This window comes from Podarcis tiliguerta, assembly GCF_965153285.1.
Source record: "Podarcis tiliguerta genome assembly, chromosome: 9".
Taxonomy (NCBI): Eukaryota; Metazoa; Chordata; class Lepidosauria; order Squamata; family Lacertidae; genus Podarcis; species Podarcis tiliguerta.
The window spans coordinates 38147041-38164842 of NC_139542.1; the positions used below are offsets into that span (position 1 = coordinate 38147041).

At 41.4% G+C, this 17802-nt stretch overlaps 1 protein-coding gene and 1 long non-coding RNA gene across 9 annotated transcripts in view; one reads left to right on the forward strand and one right to left on the reverse strand.

The window, feature by feature from the left end:
• Window positions 1-17802, forward strand: part of LOC310685468 — a 190912-nt gene that overhangs the window by 35664 nt on the left and 137446 nt on the right. The gene's annotated exons all lie outside the window — the stretch shown is intronic.
• The window catches only part of SH3D19 (SH3 domain containing 19), a 59928-nt gene that overhangs the window by 23798 nt on the left and 18328 nt on the right, over window positions 1-17802 (reverse strand). For 4 of the 8 annotated variants that reach the window (XM_083457194.1, XM_083457192.1, XM_083457195.1 and 1 more), the window contains exons 3-8: window positions 9994-10034; window positions 7793-7833; window positions 6603-6645; window positions 4809-4956; window positions 4409-4616; window positions 2843-3811 (exon numbers count right to left, since the gene is read on the reverse strand). In XM_083457194.1, coding sequence (XP_083313320.1) covers window positions 2843-3811; window positions 4409-4616; window positions 4809-4956; window positions 6603-6645; window positions 7793-7808 — 1384 coding nt within the window. In that variant the 5' untranslated portion in view covers window positions 7809-7833; window positions 9994-10034. The remainder of the gene's footprint in view (window positions 1-2842; window positions 3812-4408; window positions 4617-4808; window positions 4957-6602; window positions 6646-7792; window positions 7834-9993; window positions 10035-17802) is intronic. The other 4 variants (XM_083457191.1, XM_083457189.1, XM_083457190.1 and 1 more) reach the window with 1 other exon arrangement.

Sequence of the window (17802 nt, forward strand, 5' to 3'; positions counted from 1 at the left end):
TAAAGACTTCTCCAATCCAGTGATAATCAGAGAAAGATCAATTCTTTTCTCTAGCAATAATCTGATCCTTTTTAGGAGTGTGAACCTCACAGAGGTTGGAGTTGACTACCTTTACTAACAAAGGATTATTACTGTATGAAGCTTTGAGAGCACAGTGTAAGACTAAGAAGGGGCAGTATGCAATTTTCCTAAGAAGTATTCCCCGCCCCCAAATGCTTTTTGCCACATTTCTATAAGATATTAAGGTGCTTTCTATCTTTCCTACGGACTACAGATGCAGAATATTCTACCATCTTTCAGTGTGCTCTATTCCTATTTTGGCACCATTATCTAGATCAGGAATTGAGAAACCTGTAGCCTTCTAGATGTTGTTGAATTACAGTTCTCATGATCTCCAACCATTGGCGGGTGCTGGCTGGGGCTATTGGCAGTTTGAGTCCAGCAATATCTGGAAGACCACACGTTTGCCACCGCTGAGCCAGACATACTGAGCTCCCTGTCCTCTGCATAGCAACAAGCACAAACAATAACCCCACAGTATTATAATAATTATTATATCACAATTTAATTTTTTCACAACCATGGTGCCCAAGACTTCTAGTCACCACCTCTCTGCAAAATATATGCTGACTATGATGAGAGAAGGTGCATATGGCTTTTCTCCTTCAGTACACTGCTCTGCGATGCATGTTCCATTTCCATATTTAATCTGATTTAGAAGTACAGCAATAAAAAAAACAAAAAACACCATTAGACTCAAGGTACCGGTTTCAAGTATATACAAAAAACCATCAACAGTTCATTTCCTGCTGTAATCTGCCAAGGCCTCATTAAGGCAATAAGGAAAGGAAGTTGTAGTACATCAAAATTCCATCTACTTATTCACTGCACAGGACATAATAAGAACACACAATCCTTAAACATCATTAATACAGACTCATTTGTGACAACTATACCCCATTACCAGCGCAGATTTACAACCCACACAACTGAAAGCATTTAGTAGTAAATGAGGCAAGAAGCTAAAATAGCCTCCCCCCTTCAGTTTTGAAAACACATTCTCTGCATGAAATCTACACAATATTATTGGGGGAGGGGAACCATACGGCCCCTATAAAGTATTTCGAAAACTATGAGCAAGATCCTATTGCAGCATCCGATGTGTAAATAGAATGTCCCCTCCCTCCTGTGCACCCCTAAAATCTGCTGTAGAGCATTAGGGGACCCTCCAAAGCAGTTAGGGAGGTGGGGAAAGTTCTCGTTTGCTGGCGTGACACTGGATCTTGTCCTGTATGTTTCTTCAAATAAGAAAGAGTGCCACTTCCCAAGAAACAATTGGAAGTGCATATTATTATTATTATTATTATTATTATTATTATTATTATTATTTGGAAGGTACATACTACTACTACTACTACTGCTACTACTATTGTCTACTTGATTTATTAGTCATTTACTACAAAAAGGTCTCTAAGTGACTAACTTTAAACTCCTGATTGCTCTTTCGCAGCCACATCCTTACCCGTCCCATACCTGATGTCAAGTGTGAGCGTGGTTTGGGAAACAGACTAGTAGGCCAAATTAGGACTCTGGGCTGTGGATTGGTGGTTCTCCACCACTGCTGTAATAGGAAGAAGCAGCACTTTCCATTCTGAGCCCTGGCAGTTTTTCTGTATTTATTTTGCAGCTGACACTCAACATTCAATGGCTTCTGAGCATGCTCAGTCTTCATTGGGCTGTGTTTTGGGTTTTTTTTTTTTTTTTTGCTTTTGCCACCATAGGGTTTGGAGTTTTGTTATTAACTGCAGAACTCTCCTGTACTGCATATCTCACTAGGCACATTTGGATACCCACTGGGGAAAAAGTAGGGGTCTTCTCCCCCTATCTCTTATATTTCTCCTTTCATTGAACCTTTCAGCAGCATTTAGATTTTTGCATGAGCCAGAAAGCAGTAATTCCACACATAAAAATTCACAAAACACACCAAATTTAAAAATTATGAAACATATCAACCGTGTTCCTCTGAATGGAGGGATCACTACTGTTGCCATGTGATGATCGTGATCTCTCAAAAGATCAACATGTAATGGCACTTTTATACTTAACACAAATGTATCCTCATGCAAAGAATGCTTGCAAATCTTGTGCTATAAATCCCTAGAGGCCAAATGCTAGATAAACTAATGTCTCATTAAAGTTTCTAACTACAAATGTGTGTGTGCGCGCGCACGTAAAATCTACTCAAAATGTCTTGCATTATCACAATCATTTTTACAAGCAAGGGTAATTTTAATTGGGCACCCCCAATACACATATATGCTATTTATTCAGTGTATTTAGCAACCCATACTCTAAACTTCTTTGAACACCAGCTCTCAGTCCCAAGGAAAATTCTCACTTGGTATTGGGTCTCAAGCTTTCCTTCAGTACAATTTATATATAACCACTACATAAATGTAGTGCCTGCCGTGCTCTAGTCCATGGGGTCACGAAGAGTCGGGCACGACTAAACGACTAAACAACAAAAGCAAAATTATTTTAAACATATACTAAAGGTACAAGTCCATATCTACATTGCCTGAGATGAAGCTGAAATATATTAGGAGAATATTATTTTACTGGTAATGTTTCAGTTCCACTACCCTAAAAGCCTGCAAGCTTATGGAATCAAATTCCAGATTCTAGGCAGACACACACACACCTGTATACAGCTCAAATGAATGAATTTTGACCTTGATTTGATAGGTTTCCCAAACATACCAATGTTGTGATAAAAACAGGCATGCATATTCAGAACTGTAATCATTCTTATAGAAAATCCTTCCCTCTTCTTAAATCTTACCGGATTCTGACGGCGTAAGTTCCTGAGGAGTCCCGGCTGAGTTAGGGGGTAAAACATCATCATCAAAGCTAATCAGATCTCCTTCCGCAGGTGGCTTGCCCTGCCCTGGAGGTGCTGAGAGGCTGCTTGCAGGGGGCTCCGCCAGGGATCGAAAGGCATTAGACTGGGCAGCTACAGAGAGCCTAGGAGTAGCACTTATTGGCTTTAGTGGAAGCATAGGAAGAGCAGGACTTTCAAAAGAAACCGACTTCTTGGGAACAAGTGGCCGAGGAGCAGGAATGGGAGATTTTCTCTGTCCATTACTATTTTCTGAAGCTGACTGGCTTGTTGAACTAAGCAGTCCATTGCTGCTGCTTTTTACAATGCCTGATTTTGGTTTCTTTGGCAATTCAGGCTTGGTTATGTTGCTCCCAGCTTCCTGAGGTTGCGGTTGCCTTTCCTGGGAAATGACCTTCAGTTTGCTTTCTGTCCACGAATCCCACTCACCTGAAGCTCTGTTGGCCACTGGCTTTGGTGCCACCACAGGTTTTTTTGCACTTATTATGGGTTTGGGGCCTAAGGAGCGCGGAGATATTTCTGGCTTCTTTGTTTCGGTGTTCGCTTGCGATTCAAAAGCTTTAATCCGAGATAGTATGCTACTTTGGCTCTTATCTTTATCCATACTGTCCATATGAGTGTCCCAAAGGCTGTCATCTAGTAAGGAAAGCAGCTGGATTGCCGGTGTGTCCTTTTCAGTCCTTGACTGGCTTGCTTCTTCCTGATTGTCTTGTGCGTTGCTTTGAGTATCTCTAACAACAGGTTTCAGATTGCCTTTTGATCTTGGTTTTGGAACAGGACATATTACAGCATTAGGCTTCTCTTGACATGCCTGCTCCTCTTCCAACACAACTAGAAGTTCCTCATTTTTGGAAGGATTGCTGATCAGCAGAGATGATGAAGGTCTAGGTGGCTTTCGAGGAATTGGTACAGCTGCAAAACAAAAGGGTACCTCCAATTCATTGAACGGATTTTAGAGGGGGAAAAGATTGCAAGCACCATCTAAAAAGAGGCATTATTCATTTTCTCACATAGAAGGGAAGGCTATTCTTTCAAGAAAATGCCTAACACAACACAGACATAAAAACAAAGAAATAGGTTTCTTCCTTCAGAACAATAGTTTTCCACCTATATGCAAATTTAATCTAGCAACTAATAAATTCATATTAACCAGCTAAGCTTTCTTTTGTTGTGTGGCATCCCTAATTCTGCTACATCTTAACTAATCACATTTACTTATGTCCCTTTCCCCACTGTGATGCCATTAATTCATTTTTGTGAGCAGTGGTTTGGCTCTTGTTGGCACATGTTCACATGCAAGTCATTTGTGTGAATGGGCTCCAGTTGTGAAAACTCAACCACAGCAATGCAACACACTCATATAAAACAATACGAGAGAGATGCTGCATTGGTCTGAACTGGGTCTCCAACAACTCTTTAGGGAACACTTCATAATAGGATTTGCCTCATACAGCTGAACCCACACAGCTGCTTTTAAATGTAATTCAGCTACAATTAAGACTTATATACCTGGAGTGCTTTCGCATTCACATAGACCATGCAGATTACTTTTCACATTTGTTCCTGGCAAGTTGCTGATTATCTCTTCTGGAAAGTCAGTCTGTGTTGAAGATGTAGTGGTGCATCTAACATTAACAGCACTGGCAGCATTATTGTTGCTAGGAGTGTTGACTTGCACTCGACTGATCTCTTTGATTACCTGCTCATAGGAAGGGGGCTGCAAAAGAAACACATGCAAATTCCACATGGCATGGTGTTGTTTCGCAAATGGAGCATTTCTGCATGCATACAAATCTGTCCCATGCCCCAAGCACTGAGGATAATTATTAATTCTGATATCGAAGTCATATCACCATATCGTAGTCACCACATTAAAATCAGCCTAGAGGGAAACCCTCAACTTCCTCACCTCGGCGGAAACAAGATCATTTGTTCTCCAAGGGGCTTGGGTGTGAGACGACTGAAAACCTAGCCCTTGCTGAGGGACATGATTTCCACCAGGAAACCAGGAGGATGGTCCAAGCGGCTCAGCTGCAACTATTGTGATTTCAGGGCGCCTGAAAAAGGTAAAAAAGAAAGATTAAACCAATGGCTATTGATGTAATTTGGAGATGTATTTCATGTAGATCTTCAGACCAAGCACAGGACCCACCGCGCACCCAGTCTATAAAACAACAGTTTCCTAAGGTAAACGGACCACTGACAGTTAGGTCCAGTCACGGACGACTCTGGGGTTGTGGCACTCATCTTGCTTTACTGGCCGAGGGAGCTGGCATAGAGCTTCTGGGTCATGTGGCCAGCATGACTAAGCTGCTTCTGGCGAACCAGTGCAGCACACGGAAATGCCGTTTACCTTCCCGCTGGAGTGGTACCTATTTATCTACTTGCACTTTGCCATGCTTTCGATCTGCTAGGTGGGCAGGAAACAATTTCCTACTTTTTGCAAATAACCAAGAACTCCACAGATATCAACAGAGTTCTTGGATCTTTGCCCTTTGTCATTTTGATTACCATACGTTTTGATGTGTCCATCCATGAAAGACCATAAGAATTCTAAAAGCAAATTATCTGGGGTTAAGGACATCTGTTGCTATGGTACTTGGAGAACTATTTTGTGGCTACGGCTATGATACCTCTAGACACTACCAAAAGAGAGCCTACGGAGGGCGATTTCAGTGCTTCTTTTCACACACTGGAATTCATTGCATGCTCATGAACCCCTGCAATATACAGAGTATTTATCTCCTAATAAACCACCCATGCTAATATTAAGTATTTGCATTTCAAATTATGTATTTCATACTTAAGAAGTGTAACGGAGTCTACAGGATGAAAACAGACAGCATCACAAAATGGTATTAACAGGTTAAAGAGCACAGGAATTACTTTGCACTGCAGCTTAAAATATTATCGCTAGAAAAATGATTTATTATGAATATTACAAAATTATTGTTCTTTAAAATATTGGTTGACTGATAGTAAGTCCTCCTATGAACTCATATGGAAAAAACAAAACAAAACCACCTGCACTTGCTATAAAGGCTAAGGCAACAATTGAACAGGTCAAGTTTTACAATGAAAAGTTTTTATATTGTGACAATCGGGTAAGTAAACAGGAGGAAAGTAGTAAGTGAAGAGAAAAGGAAAGGAAAAGAAAAGAAAAGGGGAAAATGCGAGAAGTCAAGGGAATACAAAACGAAAACATGTAAATGTAGATTATTTGTCCCTTAGCACACTTTTGTACTTGCAGATGAGAAAGATGGATAAAAAGATGATTTTCCACAACCTTTTAAAATCATGTTTGCCAAGTGGCAGGTTTAGGAACAGGTGAGGTTCTTCCTGGTTAATTCCATGTCATTAATCTGGAACAAAAGGTTGTAGAAGCATGCATCAGGAAGCAGCCAAGACAATCTGAGCGGTGGAGAGTTCCAAAAGAACTCAGCATAGGAAACGGGGCCAACTCTTTACACACTGAGGCATACTTTCAGTTAATTCAGTCCAGTGCATACTCTACTGGAAGAGTAACAGGTTTTAAAATAAATTTTACAAGGCAAATGTGTTTGTGTGAGAGAGATAAAGAAACACGAGCACAGATTAGAGAGAGAGAGAGACCAGTTGACAACAAAAGCAGGATTAGATATACATTCTCAAACACATTTTATTACCAGGAGAACTGAATGAAATATCAATTATCACATCCTACCTTCTCTCTCTTTGCTGTTCACTGTGGCCAGATGTCCGAGAAGCTAGTTTGAAAAGACGTCAACAGTTAATTTGGTCTAGTACAGGCATAACATCTATATTTCAACACCCACATTCTTGCCAAATTACTGGGGGAAAACTGATTGTAGTGAAATTTGTTCATCAGTAAAATCATTCACAGGGATTGTTAAATTCAACATAAAATATGTTTGTTACGGCTAGTCCTTGAATGGCACCTCAACTGAAATTAAAAGAATTTTCACAAAGCACATCTCATGGTTTGGAGGACAACATAAAAATGTTAAATCCGAAACTGGTTTTGTAACGCGGTATTAAAAGACAAGGCTGCACGCTTGAACAACAAGGTTATGAAAAAATACAGAAGCAACGCTCCAGTCCAGTGTTTATACAGATCTCTTGAGCTTGTCAGGAAGCCAGATTAATTTCCAAGAGAGAGAGAGAAAAAAAATCTTTAATTGCAAAAGTATGTGTGCCCAGAACTGCTTTCCATCATTTAAATTATTGAGAGAATGCTTTAAATGGAGGGTATCTGTATGAAATTCACAATTCCCTCTTGGAAATCACAGAATTTGGGGTGCTTACATTTTAATCCAGACTTCTAAATTTAAAAAGAGTGTGTGTGTGTGTGTGTTGCTCTGTACATTCCCACTCTTCAGAAGTTCCTCCCAATATTCTTCTTCTCAAAAGACAGAGAGGGAGCCCTGCAGTCACTGCAGCTCTATTATATATCAGGTTCTATCACGATTATTGAACAAGTTAATGATAGTTATGTTTTTAATGCATTTTTATTAAGTAAAACGATTCCACTACAGCAGGTACAATATAGTACCATGCAGATGTTTTGGACTTCAACTTCCATCAGCCCCATCATCATGGCCAATGGTGATGATGCTGAGAGCTGTACGTAGTCCAAGCATCTCTGCACTATAGCCTCACCTCAACCTATTTTTATTAGCATTATTTGAACCGCATTTGAATGCATCCTTTTACATAGGTCTCATATAAATAATACAACAAAGAATTAACCAGGAGGATGCTTCTGCAGCAGGGGAATTTAAGAGAGCAAGTTTGGTCTTCTCGTGCAGAAGCAAGCTACCATAATTACGCCACTGCAGATGGATCAGCAAAAATCAGCAAAGCAGCAGCTGGGAAAGGACAGCGCAGACATACCTCTTCCACGGGGCATATTTGATGTGCACTATTCATGAGTGCTGAAGGAAAAAGAGAAGGGGTTACAGCAGAGGAAAGAAAGAATAAACCATGCTAGTAGTAAAGATCCACTGGGTTTCTATTGTTAGTCACACAAAGGTGTCACTGTAGTATTCCCCCTGCCTCCAAGGAACACTCCAGCAATCATCTGCCAATTTTAAAATTTTGTGTGTGTGTGTGTGTGTGTGTGTGTGTGTGTATATATATATATGAAGGGACGCAGGTGGCGCTGTGGGTTAAACCACAAAGCCTAGGACTTGCCGATCAGAAGGTTGGCGGTTTGAATCCCCGCGACGGGGTGAGCTCCTATTGCGCGGTCCCTGCTCCTGCCCACCTAGCAGTTCGAAAGCACGTCAAAGTGTAAGTAGATAAATAGGTACCGCTCCGGTGGGAAGGTAAACGGCGTTTCCGTGCGCTGCTCTGGTTCGCCAGAAGCAGCTTAGTCATCCTGGCCACATGACCCGGAAGCTGTACGCCGGCTCCCTCGGCCAATAAAGCGAGATGAGCGCCGCAACCCCAGAGTCGGCCATGACTGGACCTAATGGTCAGGGGTCCCTTTACCTTTATCTACTTGCACTTTTTGGTGTGCTTTTGAACTGTTAGGTTGTCAGGAGCTGGGACTGGGCAACAGAAGCTCACCCCGTTGCAGGGATTCAAACCGCCGACCTTCTGATCGGCAAGCCCAAGAGGCTCAGTGGTTTAGATCACAGTGCCACCTATCTACAGAGTAATAATAGGTACCAAAAACTAGAGTAACTCTTGGACCCAGGCAAAAAAAAGTTTGGAAAAAGTTGTTTTTATATGGAATCAGTCTTGGGGAATACATTTGTGATACATGCAAAGTATGGTTAGTGCAAGACAAAACAAACAAAACAAGGGAAGTAATTCCTGGTAAGCATTAACTCCAGCTAGTTAGAGAGAATGAAGTACTGATATAAAGAACGGAAGAGTTCAGAATCGTTGATTGAAAAGGGAGAAAGAAAGTGGGATAGTTTCATTTCAAACTTGGCCAGACATGGGTTAGCCTGCAGTTCATTCATCAAAGTAGGGTGTGATCCCATCCCACATACTAAAGATGGCACAGGCTGTATTTCAATATTCTTGGCCAGAGCTGCTTCATCTTTACTCATGCCAGAGTACTGTTCGTACAGCTGGGAGAGGTGGCAGGCAGGCACTTAGAAAACTTCCTTCCTTCCTTCCTTCCTTCCTTCCTTCCTTGAAAGGAGAGGAAGCTCTCTTTGGAAGAACCTTCTTCCCTCAACTCCACAAACAGGTCTAACCTGTATGTGAGTGACTTTTTGAAATATTGATGTAACAGTGCTCCTGACATAGTTCTACATCAGACTTCCTCAACCTCGGCCCTCCAGATGTTTTTGGTCTACAACTCCCATGATCCCTAGCTAGCAGGACCAGTGGTCAGGGGGGATGGGAATTGGAGTCTCAAAACATCTGGAGGGCCGAGGTTGAGGAAGCCTGTTCTACATTGACTGAAATGTAGGAGGGTAGTTTTATGTCGAGCCAAAACAAAGTACAGCAGCATTGCTCCCACTTTCCGTTGTACATTGGTGAGAAGAATGGAAAATGGCCTTTAATGTAGCTGCTTAGGACGGGGAGAGAAAGTAAAGACTTTCCATTAGCTTGCCTAGACAAGCTACCACCCAACCCTTGCCTTCTTGGACTCCCAAGAGCAGTCAACCATTCTGCTTACCAGAGAGGGACAGACCTTTCCTTTCAACCATTTTAACTTAGCAGCCTGTGCTCCTTTAAGCTTCTCACAGGCACAGTGGTGAGCCATGGTGGGTAAATAATGTGAGACAAGATCAGTCTGGCTAGGCTCTTATGTTCTTATGAGCCCTGAATTTGTACACTCCCTCTTTCTCCTCCCTCCCTAGCACAGCAGTGAGGAGGAGTTTGGAAACTTTCACTTCCAGTTCAGACTAATTGGCAGAGTCCTTTGAGTATTTATCTTAATTGTGGAAGCAAGACAACTTCAAGCCACGGTGCAGGTAAAGAAATGTTAGTTTGGCAGCTACTTCTCAACAACTACAAGACAAAACAAATGCATTTGCAATCTGCTTAATGAAGCTACAAACATTTTCGTTGTCATAAAAGTTAAGACACCTGCTCAGAAGGTGTAGAGAGCAGTCTGAAAGTATACTTACTTCTCTTGATTGCTGCTTTAATGGATGACAGGGGGCCTTGGCTTGAAAAGGAGAAGACAACAAAACAAAACAAAATATCAGTACCCATTGTCCTAAAGGTAACAGAAAAACAGGGGGGAATTCTTCTACACACATCCCTAATTATCACTACCTATAAAATTGTTAATTTTGTAGCGAACTGAAATTCTAGTTTATTTACTGAAGTAAATAAAAGTAGGGAAACTACTGTGGAATCATTGCACAATACCAAAAGAAGACCAGTCTTATCTCTTTCTGATAATTTTAACAAGTGTGGTTGATTGCAGTTCAAAGTCATTTTTTCCAGCTACGATGACATTTTCCATTTACTACTTCCTTCAAAAGCCCTCATTCCTTTAATGGGAAATTTTAAAAAAAGGATTCAATGGAAAATCTAGAGGATATGGTGCAAGGTAAAATGGAACTATGTAGAACTATTCTTTCCAACAATGGGCTCCATCTCCCCTATACCGGTGTGCTAAGGCTCCTTTATGAGCTCAAGCTTGCCAACACCTGTTTATAGGAGCGAAGTTCACAAACTGACCAAAACTGTCTATGGAAAGCCCCAGCAAAGATGTAGGGATTGTTCCATTGGGTACTGGAAAAGCTGTATGCATCCAATCTTAAAACCTGCTGCTTCAGGAAACCAGTATTTTAATGGGGTATGCAACAGCTTGAAACAAGACATTATACTCAGGGATAAATCCTAGGAATAAGGCAGGGATTGCTCTGAGATAATGAGCACCGGCAGCCTCAGTTTCTTTACTTAATTTGGAATAGAGAGCTATTTCCCCCCATTATTACAATAACAATTACTCAACTTTTGATGTGTCAGGTCCCCCTGACCTCACATGGAGAAGGCAATAAAAAAAATTATTCTTTCACTGTTCTACCTCTGTACCCCTATGAGTTCTTGATGTCCTAGTTATTTCAGGACTCAAAATTTAAATTCCATATCTATCTTACAAGGATAAAAGTCCTATTTTAGGCCTGTTCAGTACTAGGTTCAGTTTTTATTTTCTTTGCCTCAAGGAGGAGAAAAGCAACCAGATCCAAAACATAATAACAGATCCCAAAGACTTAACCATTTTCCCCTGTACAACTGAGGCACAAGCAAAACGTATTTTAATTTCCTTGTCGCCAGAGTGAAGAGCAACAGAGTCTGGGACAGTCAGTGCCTTCCCTTTTAAATAAACTTCAGTTTTGTATTCCAAAACGCGGGAAGAGATTTTTTAAAAAATCTCCTGCTCTAAATGTGAGCAGAAGGTCTGCCAGATCACTATTCTCTCATGCAACAGAATTAATGCTAGAATTCTTAAGATGGGACAATGGAATGCAACACTTCGGACTGAAAGTGCAGTCGCACATTTTAAGAACGTAAGAAGAGCTCTGTCAATGACCAATTGAGTCCACCATTCCGCTGAAGCATGCAAGCAGAATCCAACAGCCCTCTCCCCTCCTGTGGTTTCCAGCAACTGGTATTCAGAAACATACTACCTCTGACAGTGGAGGTAGAACATTGAAAGTAGACAATGTTTTTGAATGCTCCTTTATTGAACCCCCAGCTCCCTGCAAGCAGAAAAGTAGCACAACAGGCAGCAGGCTATATTAGAATCAGATGTGTTTTCTTATTTTCTTACAGGATTCCCCTCCTGCCACACACCCCAAAAATGGTATTCTCACCATCGATCACAAATGGTACAGTCTGCCAGCTCCAGGCAAAAATCAGATCCTGTGATGCAGACGAAAGAATCTTCCCCCTCAACAGCAACACACACAAGCCTTGCAAACCGTAGCTGCTCATTTCCAAGCACGACCCAAGCAACAGGGGAGAAAACTATGCCAAAACATCTGTTGATGTTCCCATGATGACCGAGAGGGTTAAACAGCCCTGTGATTGATTTGAGTTGGCTTTCACAGGAGTGAGTCATTGGGTGGTTTCTTGGCCCTTTACCTCTTGCACAATTCAATTTATAACTCCAGTTAAACTTTAGTTTGCAAATAAAGGTCGTAAACGTTTTTTACTTTCTGTATTCTATATACTTTCTGTTTCCATTGTATACCAATATTCCTGTGAGTGTATATAATTATGTATTGCCCTTCGTGAGTGTTAGCTGCAATCTACCCTGATTAGTTTAGCTTTTAAACACTAGTTCAAGCTTGAATAGTTTGTGGTTTCAGCACACTATTAAAAGGCTCACATTAATCATAAGCCCTCACCCATTTCAACATCGTGCAACAATAACAGTAATCATTGGGATAAAAGCTTTATATTAGACACCATGGGTTGTACACCAACATCACCACAATAACACAGATGTGTCTTGGAAACAATAACATCACACACACAAAAATGGTATTCCGCCCAATTTGTGCGTAATAGAAAAGAAAAAAAACAAACAAATTATTTTTAGCAACAAAGTCCCATGCCACTATAAAATGCTGACAGATTTATGATACCATGAAGCATAGTTTTGTGCACCAGAGCCCAACATGTCTTTGTCATGTGCAAAAAGGAGTTCTCTAAATGAGCTTGCAAAATCAACCAACCAGCAACCAGTTCCTCTTGCCTTTGAATTTTGCCTTTAAAGGAGACACTGTTTATGCTGCAACAGACTAACCTAGCTAGCCTTCTGGAATCTGTTGCCAGTGATACTTTAAGATGAACCAGTATTTCAAAAAGCAAAAGTTATCTCTCCACACAGCAACAACTTGTTCCAAGTAGCTGCTGACTCAGTTGAGTTACACCCTTTATGGCATTAGAAACACAAACTTGTCAGAGTGTGACCTTTGAAGAAGATGCCTGGCTCAGAAATTCTAAATTGGTGTAATACAACCACACCTCTTCTAAACTTGCCTTTCCAGATGCAGCAACATTGCATGCAGAGCTGTACTAATGAAACGCCAAACTTTGCTGTGCTAACTCTCCATGACTACGTTTCTACCATACCAGAAAGGAATATTCACCAGAAAGAAAAATACCTCTAACAAAGCAAAACCCTCTTACACCCCAACTCGAAATGCAGTCATCAAAACTGTTAATGTTGACTATCTTTCCTCCACTTCCACATACAGCAGGACAGCCAGAAATATTTAGGCTGAAGTAGCCCTATGAGCATCAGAGGCATTTGTCTGGGAGGAGGAAGGGGGCATGGGAAGATCAATATACCAACAACGTGTCCCTGAACTGCATCTGATACCTACAGTGGTCATGGAAATGAAATGCCAAATTACCATATTTTTCTATCTATAAGACGCTCCCATGTATAAGACACCCCCTATTTTGGGGGACTCAAATTTAAGAAAATGTGGGGAGATATATCCGTGTATAAGACGCTCCCCCAATTTTTGACATTATTTTTAAGGAAAAAACCTAGTCGTATACACAGAAAAATACGGTATGTTAATTGCATGTATCAAAATATACAAAGCAGAGGTGTCTCTTGGGCACTTAAATATACTTTCAATGCAGCCTTTAGAAAGTAATTTTGCCTTCAGTTTCCTAAAATGTTAGCTATGAGAGGGCCTCTATTCTATGGTGTCAGGAGGTCATCAAATAATCTGCCTTGGAAATTCGCTTCTCTTTCTGTTCCAATTTATGCATTCCTAAATTACAGCTCTCCATTCATTTTAGCGATGCTTTTCAAACAAAACTCCAGTTATTTGAATGTCATCTGGACTAGATAATAATATACGGTACTGTATTATAAGGTAAAATACCAAGCAAGGAATCACAATTCTTTTTTGTTCTGGAAAACTACATGTATCTCTAATAATATGCTGAAAGCAAACTGGAAAGAAGCTACAGTATTGTTTAGTATGCATCTTCTTAATGGAGCTGAATGTTCTGAAAAGTATTTCAAGTCACCCTTCCTGCGTATTTCTTAGTTCTCAATTGCATTTTGAAAATAACATTAAATAAGATTAATAGGTGCAAAGATTATCTTTTTTAAAAAAAAAAAAATATTCCCATAGATTATACAGTACTCCACAGATTATATTTAACAAAGTGATTTCTGAAAGTACACTTTTCAAAACAAAAACTTTTGGGGATTCTTTAAATGTTAAGCTTTAAAAGAACTCAAATATATTTTGTTTAAAAAGCCAAAGGCAAGCAGATTCTAGTTCTAAGCTTAAGTGTCTGTTTAAAAAGTACAAATCACTGGGTTGTAGCCAACTAGAGTGGGAGCCCCTCTGGAACAAACTTTTTCTTGGGGTGTCGGGTTAGAGAAGACAGAAAAGGGGGACCTCTTTGCTTTAACTTGCTTACTGATGATCTGATGGCGTTTCTTCAGAGAGCACTCATCTCTCAAAAATGTTTTCTAAATGGCACGTTATGATTGAGGTTACTACAAGGCAAGATGGGGAAAGAGGCCAAAGTTCTGCAGCAAATGCTTATGTGGAAGAGAAAGAAAAGCAGCGTGGAGGTGCAAAATAGCCAACTAGACAGACACCAGGGCCGTCTTTAGCAGATGTGGCGCCAGGGTGCAGGTATCCGCCCAGCGCCCCCAAATTACCACGGATAGTGCTGGGGTGGCCGTAGCTGCGCACTGCCAGCCATGGGGGGGGGGACAACTTCCCCCATGCCACTGCAGGAGAACGATCCCCGCAGAGGCTTGGGAGTGAAGTTATGCCCCTCCAAAGTCTCCTTGGGAGGAGAGCAATCCCCGCAGAGGCTTGGGAGGGAAGGTGCACCCCTGCCAGCCTTATGGTTGGCGGGGCACAGCTGGCAGGTGTGCAAGGAAAGGGGAGGCCACCAGCAAAGCCGTGCAGCTCCACCGCTTGCTGGGGCGCCCCTGAGAGGCCGGTGCCCTGGTGCGACGCACCACTAAGCCCCATGGGAAAGATTCCTCTGACAGACACAGCCTGAGATTTGTGGATGACTGAAGGACATAAAGGGGAATGCTCTTTGGGGAATCAATGCTGCTGTCCGTTGCTTGACCATTTTCCATGCTGATTTTTATACTTATAAACAAGCACATTTTACAAAAGGCACAGTCTCCAGTCATCTCTCAACAAGCCTCTCTGAACTTCCCATTGCCTCAGAAAGGGGGGGGGGATTCCTAACAATAGGAGCAGCCATTACAGAGATTATATTCTGAAAATCTGCACTTCGTAAAAACATTCATTCCCCCCTACTTCTGTTTCATGATTTATCCTTTAGGTGGTATTCCACTCGGCTTTATTTATTTATTTTTATTTCATAAAATGTATACACCACTTGATTGAAAGGAAAGCTCCAAAAAGTGGTTTGCAAAAAGATAAAACGATAAAATTAAGGATCATTACAATGATTTGAAACATACAAAAAAAAGTTAAAATACTAAAACAGATTTAAAATCACATCTGCATTCCTAAGCATCTGCATAGGTTTGCCTACATAAGAGTCTTTTTAGCAGGTGCTGAAAATAATACTGTGAAGACATCTGCTTGATATCAATAGGCAAGGCGTTCCAAAGTGAAGGTTCTGCCACATTAAACAATGGAATGGTTTATGGTAGTACCTATTCCAGCAACTGAAGCAGTTGAGTGGGCACATGTAGTAAGATGATCTTATAGGTAAACTGCTCACAAGTTGTTAAGGGCTTTGTATACTCAGTTTTACTCAGAGTATACAGTGGTACCTCAGGTTAAGTACTTAATTCGTTCCGGAGGACCGTTCTTAACCTGAAACTGTTCTTAACCTGAAGCACCACTTTAGCTAATGGGGCCTCCTGCTGCCACTGTGCCGCCGGAGCACGATTTCTGTTCTCATCCTGAAGCAAAGTTCTTAACCTGAGGTACTATTTCTGGGTTAGCGGAGTCTGTAACCTGAAGCGTATGTAACCTGAGGTACCACTGTATACCTATTTAAATTAATGGACCTTAGTCATGTTTATTCATTTTAGTGGGTCTACTCAGTTTAATACCACCTTATAGCTTGGTCTTGTTCCGCCCCCCCCCCCCGTAGATTTCTCCTTACAGGGTACTCCACCCTCCTTTAAGATTCTAGCTTTTGGTCTGACAGATGTAGAATTAAGTTTCTGCAAAAAACATTCCAAAAAAACCCTCCTCGCCAGACAAGCAGACTGCCCATTTATGCCTTTGGTGTTCTCACTTATATGAGCCGTATCTTGTCTTGACAGAAACTTTTACAAGCACAAACCAATTGTCTAGACAAATTGCATCTCCAAAAGGATATGAGAGAATGTCATACTAATGACCAAGACCAAGGTCTACTAGGCTTGTGTGTTGAGCATGCTGCTTTATGGAAGTGAGACGTGGGCAGCAATGCCTTCCACAAGCACTGGGTCAGAAAGATTGTGGGCATCACATCGCAGGAGAGAGTCTCAAACACTCAAACAAAGCTGTTCTATCCCAAGCCCACACTCCCAGCATGTTCACACTTCTGTCTCAGTGATGTCTATGCCAGTTTGGTCATGTATACAGAACGGAAGATGACAGGATCAGCAAGGCAGGGAGCTGGCTTCAGGCACTATGTCTGTTGGCAGAACAACTCTGTGTTACAATTATGTCTGCAAGTGTGACATGAAGGCTGGCAACATTAACCCTGATGTATGAGAATCCTTTGTAGACAATTGTGGTGCCTGGAGGCAGACAGTCAAGTCATGTATGCACAGCAATAACCAGAGGAGGAATAACTGTTGGGAGGAGCACAGAGAGAAAAAACGCCAATAGCAGCAAATTTGGATGCCTTCATCTGCCCCCACTGAAACAAAACATGTCTTTCCCGTATCGGTCTCCATAGCCACAGCAGGCACTGTAACTCTCCAATGGTTTGACTCTACCCTCAAAGATGCATTCTTCCACTGTCTTCTGAGACAGATGATGCCAACAACAAGCGTCATAGCTGACATACAATAAATACATTAAAACTGTTTAGCATTCATTCCTGTGAATAGCATGCATATCACACTCAGAACCTCGTTAGCTACCGTTACTGGAAACAGAAACAAATCCCTACCCCAGTTCACCCCAAACTGTTTTTGCTCTTTGGAGGTTTTTAAAGCCTATGGCAATAGACAGTTCCTTGGCTCTTTCAATCGAACACTGTGACTCTAGCATGGTGCACTGTGTTCCATTGTTTTTCCGTATTAAAATCTGCATGATCAGGATGAGTATTTATAATACACAGAATATGTATGGAAACCTAATCCTATATATGAGAGGGATAGGGATAGTACAAAGCAGGAGAATGAGCAGCAGACATAGATCTCTTTGCTGCTTTATCATTCCTCCTATTCTTGCCACCTCCATGGCAAGACAGAGAAAGCAAGGGGCATCATTTGGATACAGGGGCACAGCTATCTGCTCCAGCTGCTTTGTTGACAATATTGCCACCAACAACAGAGACCTGTGGTAGCATGCATTATTACCCTGTTAGCACTTTTCAAAGGTCGGCCCTCTCCTAAAACAAACAATTTGTTTGTCCACCACAGCTTAGACGAGTGCTGGCTGTGAGATTTGGCCAAGAGGAATTTCGCTGGAGACTTTGGAAAGAAGCCAAACTTAACTCGGCCCCAGAATTCAGTAGAGGAAAGGCCTCGAGAGAGCAGATGTCAGCTGACTATTGCGTGAGTGCAGTTTTCTCAGTTTCATATTCATACTGTTTCATTTATTCTCTTGCAAAAAGGGGGAGTTTGATTATGAAAATAGAGGTAAATGAATAGGGGGCACAAAGTGCAATGTTGTACAAAAAGTAAGGAGCAAGAGCAAAAGAAAGAAAATGAACGTTTAGGATAAAATATAAGGGATTGTATCCAGTGCTGCACTGTTTTTGTCCCTCCCCAG